Source organism: Rutilus rutilus (assembly GCF_951802725.1).
Source record: "Rutilus rutilus genome assembly, chromosome: 4".
Taxonomy (NCBI): Eukaryota; Metazoa; Chordata; class Actinopteri; order Cypriniformes; family Leuciscidae; genus Rutilus; species Rutilus rutilus.
The window spans coordinates 39,753,579-39,760,521 of NC_140212.1; the positions used below are offsets into that span (position 1 = coordinate 39,753,579).

General features: G+C 38.5%; 1 protein-coding gene across 1 annotated transcript; it reads left to right on the forward strand.

Moving 5' to 3' along the window:
• Positions 1–980: 980 nt before the first annotated feature.
• LOC311289314 (SE-cephalotoxin-like) lies at positions 981–6,584 on the forward strand. The gene is made up of 5 exons (XM_084407180.1): positions 981–1,041; positions 2,426–5,068; positions 5,452–5,588; positions 5,674–5,789; positions 5,965–6,584. Exons 2-5 carry the CDS (start codon positions 2,437–2,439, stop codon positions 6,089–6,091), a joined length of 3,012 nt encoding a protein of 1,003 aa, XP_084263306.1. The 5' UTR covers positions 981–1,041; positions 2,426–2,436; the 3' UTR covers positions 6,092–6,584.
• Positions 6,585–6,943: the final 359 nt, after the last annotated feature.

A 6,943-nucleotide genomic window follows, 5' to 3' on the forward strand; every position in this document is an offset into this window, starting at 1 on the left:
ATAGAAATGAAGATCGCATGTTTTTGTAAAATACATTCATAGAACCGTGTATGTATGAATTAATGAACATTTGCAATGAATAGCATCACATAAGCTTATGGAAGTCAGTATTTCTTTTTCTTTCTGTGAAATTCTGACGGAAATTTGTCCTCGATGGTCAGACAAAAATTGGGTCGATCCTGCTTCGGGACAGGCCCTTTTCATGAGGTGTTGGGACGTTGGTCACGTATGAGCACCCGATTTTCTCGATAGTTTAAACATTTACTGTACTTCGTTACGGCGTCATCATTGACACATTGTAGCCATTATTTCTCACCTGAGAGGCCTGGCGAAAATCCTCACACGACGATCGATCGGCAAACAACAGAGGCTTGCAAACGTTTGTAGTCAAAATATCTGATGTATGTAACAAATGATGTAACAAAACGATGAAACATTTTTCTTTTTTTAAGCAAGTTTATATTATTATATTTGTATAATTGTAGTTATAAAATAAAGGAGCATCATACAAAAATGTAGGCACCCAAAGAGATTTTTTGTTTTTGCCTTTAACAAAACCTCAAGAGATTTGAGCTCTCAGATGACTTTTACCAAGGTCTCAGAACTTACTTATCTTGTAAGAGTTGTGGCTTGTTCACAATCATTCAACTTTTCATACTTTGTCCCAGAAATCAGCAACCATGCGTGATAATGATCTGTCATGATGGACTGAGCCATATTGTCCAAAAAAAAAAAAATATATATATATATATATAAACATTAAAACACATGCAAGTAAGTTACTTGTGGTGGAAAAAATGACAACAACACAAGAGTTTGTTGTTTGAATTGCCATGAATTCCAGATGACCACTAGAGGTCATTGTGTCTGTTTCATGAGTCTACAAACTCTTTTCTCAAGCTTTGTCCTTTAAAAAAAAAAAAAAAAAAAAAAAAACCTTGCCTTCTTCTTCTTCTTGTCATGTGACTCATTAGCTTCAGTATAAATAGCCCAGTGTTGGTTCTAGTCTCTGTCTTTGTACCTGTATGATCGTGTTTTCTGGTGAGTTATTCTGCTGTTTTATTGTTTTTCTCTTGAATCTCAACATCATTCTTTTCCTAAAATGATTGATAACTCAAAGCTTTTCAGCACATGTATCTTGCAGCAATCTGGTAGTCAATGGTCTAGTAGCCGTTGTTTTTACATCTGCTCCTTTGACAACATTTGAGTGTATTTGATTTTATAGACATCAAGTATTTGTCCACACAGAGTATCCAAAAACTGTACTCAAGTAAAAGTACAAGTACTTATAGAAACATTAGTAAAAGTAATTTTGAAGTTACTTGAGTAAGAGTAAACAATACTATAACATGTTATCATTTAGATAGATATTTAGTTTAAATTTTATATTATTATCATAATTAGATATTTGCAACAAACACAGGAGGGCTTTATTATATACACGCTTTATTTCTGGCATTTCATCTGTGGCCAGAATATCATTGCATGTCCTTTGCTTTGTATGATAACATACAGCTACATTTGGATTATTAGACAATGTCAAAATAAAGTGACCCTGCAGAGTTTTGTGTTCAAAAGCTTTTGTAAATGAAAAGAAGAAAAAGTAAAAACTCATGACGCTACTGAACATCTGAACACAAACAACGATCTTCTTCTGTCTGCTCTCCAAAATGTAATCAAATTTATATTTCTGCAGGAGTGTGTAAACTGAAACCGTTTTCAAGAGGAATAGGTCTCTACTGCGCACTGTAACTGTATCAATTAAACGACAGCTTTAGACCACTTAAAGGATTAGGTTACCTCAGAATGAAAATTTCCTGACAATTTACTCACCCCAATGCCATCCAAGTTCATGTCTTTCTTTCTTCAGTGGAAAAGAAATAAAAAAAAAATTGAGGAAAACATTTCAGGTTTTTTATCCACACAATGGACTTAAATGGCAACCAGAATGTTGAAGTTCAAATCTATGCAGATTCAAAGGGCTCTGCACGATCCCAGCATTATAAGTAGATTATGAATTAAAGGTTGTATCAGTGATTTCAGGCCCCCCCAAAAAATGTATCACATTCATCTAATCTTTGTTGTGTTGTGAGGTTTTGAGCCAGCTTCTTCTTCAGCTCCGACTTCGCATGGAGCCGTACACGAGCACAAAACCTCACAACACCCTCCCCCCTGTCTGGGTTGGAACACTATTTGTTTTGGTTTTGAGTGGTTGGTGAAACCAATTGTTTTTGTGTGCAGATCTCAGAGCCTAGGCTGCCTACAGAGACGCGTTTTTTTGACGGCATGCTTATGGGGCGGGCAGCTAGCGGATCGTTAGGAAAGATTAGATAAATTTGATCTTTTTTGGGGGGGCCTGAAATCACTGATAAAACTTTAAGTGACACCAGGCCAGTGACATTCAATGCTTCTACTTTTTTAACAGGTTAAGCTGCCATGGCGACTGGGAAGACTTTCCTCACTATCCTGTATCTGCTTATATACAGCTGTTTCTGCACAGCTGGCATTAGCATCTCACAAGTCAGTCAAGTGGAGAAGGGCTTGACAACATCTAAAGAATTTCTCCAAGGTCTCAATAATGTGGCAAATTTTTTAAAAAGAAAAGATACGACTCGTGAATCACTCGTCAAAGTCCTCAAAGTCTTTGGTTCTCTTAGCAAAGTTGCAGCAAGTTTTGGCTTTATAGGGGCATTAATTAGCTTCATCTTCGCATTCATTCCACAATCGGATCCAAAGTTTGAGTTCATGAAGGAACAATTTGCAGAGGTCAACCGTAAACTCGACTCTCTCTCCCTTCAAATTTCAACCCTGCAAACAGAAATGAAATGGACAAGCTATGCAAGCAGCTATGGCAAAGATGAGAACGTGATCAAGAACTCCTGGGCCAAGTTAACAGAATTCATAGAGAGCGCTCCTCTTGCCTCCACACAGGAAGAGAAGACCAGACGGGCTGAGAGGTTCACCACTTTCTATGAAAACACTGGCACAGAGAACAGTGTTGCTAATTTCTACAGATACATCACTGAGAACAATCCTGTCAGCTTGAATAAGAATCTCTTACAGCTCATCATTGAGAAATCCAATGGTGATATTGATGTCCTGGTGCAATACTCCTCCTACTTCACCACTCTGATGGTTTCAGGACTAAAGTTAAATGTGTTTTATTACAAACTAAAGGGCTATGATGGTGAAGTAAAGGCACAAGAAGCAGTCACACAACTGTCCAACACTTTATCAGCCATACAGGATGCCTTGATTGAGTGTGCTGATGACTTTGATAAATGGGCTCTTAAGGACGCTGTGAAACTTAGCACTCAACCATTCTCAGATACTAAAATGCTTGCTACAGATATTAAGAATCATTTGGGGAGCAAGTTCCACTGGTTCAAATGGATAGTAATTGCCCACTCAAACGATGTTAAAAATGAGTTTACCTTTGGCCAGTCAATCAACTTGAATGCTCAAGAAAAGACATCAGTTCACATAATTCATCAAGAAAAGGGCACAGCTGTTGATCAAAACACTAAGGACAATATTAAATCCAGTTTGCAAACAGAAATGGCAAGTTTGAGAATTACCCAGCAGTGTTTAACAATGAAGGAAGGGCTGCTCAACAGGTTCGGTGCTAAAGTTACCAGCCAAATACAGTTTCTTCATGCTGTTACAAAACCATCAGATTATGCACAGACAGATGTAGCGGATATTGAGCTGAGCTGTAAACTATTAAATGACTTGGTCTCCTTCAGAGACTTTAAAATCTTCCTCAGAGGAAATATTGGGGTAAAGGCTCCCTGCTCAGACATGAATTGTAAAAATGGAGAATGTAAACCCATCAAGAACACCACACAAGGATTCTGTAAGTGCCATAAGATGTTCCACGGTCCGGCGTGTGAGGAAAACATCCAAAATATGATTGACTATGCCGCTCTCGAAAGTGAAATCGATGGTATGATCTATCAACCAGTCCCTGATCTGACAGCAATTTATTTTAGTGTCAAGGAGCTGAAGGACTTCACTAAAGAAATAGTTGAGTCTGTTCGACATGACATCCAGTGGACATCGTTCTTTGTAAAATACATCAAAGTGATTCAGAAGTTTCGCTACATGAACACATTACATTCATATCTTAAAAACGGTACAATAACCCAACAATACTATGTTTCTGAAGTAGGAGATCTGTTCACAGGGGGGGACCCTTTTCAACTTTATCTCAGAAACTTTAACGACATGATGATGGGCTCTGGATTTGTAGACAAACACAATATTTTAGAAATGTTTCGCAAGTCACTGGTCCAGGACCCACAAAGTCAGTCTGGTGAGCCAGTAGAGTGCACACAATACTACAGTGATAAGATTGATTATTTTGTGCGCTACATGTTTGCCCTTGAAAAGGAAGCTGTTTTAGCTTGGTCGAAATATCTACTGGTCACTGGAAAATCAGAGAACATTGATTTACTCGAGAAGTTTTTTCAGGACTATGTCTCACAGCAGTGGAGACTCTTCAATAAAAATGGATGTGGCCCTCTAAAGGCCGGGGATCTTCAGAACAGCCACTGTGAGAAGCTCTACCACAGCACAGCCCAGCAGCGGGTGAAACTGAAATGTGGTGGATCATACAAGCCCTTCCCCGAGATCGTGGTGTGCTCAGGAGGACAGTGGAGTGCCTCACCTGTGTGCTACGAGGAGCAGGTGAACGGGAGAGTCGAGTGCAGATCTGAAGGTGGAGCCACTGTCTGCAAGGCCACGTGTTCATCTGGCTGGGGCTCCGCCACCCACCCTAAGCCAGCTGAGTACAAATGCTCACAGCCGCCCTGTCCATCCTTCATACCACACAAGTGTAATGACTGCACAAAAGACAGCGTTTGTAAGGACAATGAGGTCTGCACTGGAGCCTTTGGCACATGTCGTGGCACATGTCAGGTCAAACCCTGTGGAGTGAACGCCAAATGCTCGTCCTCCTCCAATCACGGCAGGAGCTGCACCTGTGTGAGCCCATGGAAAGGAGACCCATACAGCGGCTGCAGGAGTCAGGACCTCCAGTGGGTTCAGACCAGTAATGTGCCCAGCAGTATGAAAACTCTTTTACTCTACATACTCACATTAGATTAGGCTGATTCTTAATTTTAATGTGCGTTTGTCCATGCTTTCAAAAGAATGTACAGCATCACAAATCATTAAGCACTTGAACAACTTTATGACTGAGCTGCTTCTTACAGTTCCATTCCTACCTGATCCCATGTAATGGAATTATAAAATCATGTAGTTGAATTACAGTGGGATTCACTGATAAGCACAGAAAACTGTAGGACAGATCATTTAGGAAAGAAATCTGTTGTGCAATTTATCTTTAGGCTCATCTAATCAATGACAACATCATTGTATCTTCAAGCTAGAACAAGCTCCACTCAAATCATTGCGCTTGATTAACCCATAAATCCTTGTGGTTTACAGATGCTGTCGGTTCTAAAACCCAATATGCGGTGTGCAAAGCAATCGGACCAGACGGTGGGTGGCACAGTGGACATGTAGTCAGTCCATCATGCATATATGAATATGACTGGAAACCGTATTATTCCAAAAGCTATGAGGTAACTCAGTACAGTACATTATATTTATATTTAAAACATAACAATATTTCTTCAGAACTTAAATGACTGTATTAATAATCTGCAGGTTCTGGTTGATCCGTGTGGAGGAAGAGGTTGGAAATGGATGGAGGGGGCACAGGGGAACATGGTCTCGTATGACCAATCAAAGCGGTTTACAGGAGTCAAATACTACGTGTGTAGGTTAGTGCCAATACAAACACAATACTCATTTTACAAAAATGAAAGGAAACCTTTATGAAATGTTTGTTTGCAGGCTAACTGAAAAATAATTTATCCATCTCAGAAATGTTTTATTGAGATTAAAATCATGTCATATCTGTAATGGTGTTCTAATGTGCTCTTTTTCACCCTATAGTTTGAAGAGTAATGGCGCTGTAGGGAAGCTTTTCTACACCCGGAAAGGCTTTCTGTGCCATGTTGGCATTAAAGGAGATACCAGGCATTCAAATTTCTATTCTCTTGTTCCACAACCATGTCTCTGAAGACACTTCACCATGATTCACTGTTCAGTGCTTAAGTTTCTCTAGTTCATTTTTCAAGCTTTGAATTGGTGGAGGTGTTGCATTTATCTTTCATAAACTGCACAGATGGAAATAAGTAGCCAACTCTTACAAAACATTTAATAAAGTGGCACAAACACATATGGTTATTGTTAGTAATTTTATTCAGTTGTTTGGCAGTGGGATCTTTTTAGGATTAAAAAAGTTCTAAATTGTATTAGACGTTAAAATGTGATGATAGTGAGCGACTGGAGTTAATTTCCACCCGCAGGATATGTTATGTACATGTGCAGTAAAATCCAATGTTCTCTGTACAGTCAATACTATGAACTCAAATCTATAATGTCCTTATATATATTAGAATTTTAATTTTAATTTTATTACATTTTTTTTTTTTCATCCTGAGTGCTACAGACTGTACTTCTATCCCTCACAGCCTTGTTTTCTTTCGCATTAAAAAATCAAATATAGCATCCACCTGTCTCTATTGCACATCATTTATAACAGATTCCGTTATGAACAATCAATTTAGATATCTGAAAATAGTTGTGACTAGTCCTAACTGAATTACAGGTATCTCTAATTATCTCAGAGTATGTGGGATGAGGCAATTAAAGACTTGTATTTTCATTACAGATAACTTAAATTCAGTTGACTACTCAAAATGTTTTTACAGTTACTGTATCTTGAATCATCTTTCTTACCAGTCAAATTCTAAATGCAGATATCACAAATTAGCATTGATTAGGGAGTCGTCAAAATCCAATTATAGAGCTTTAAATATCCAAATCTGCTTAAATCCGTGTATCATTCATTCAGTCTTTTTTTTTATTA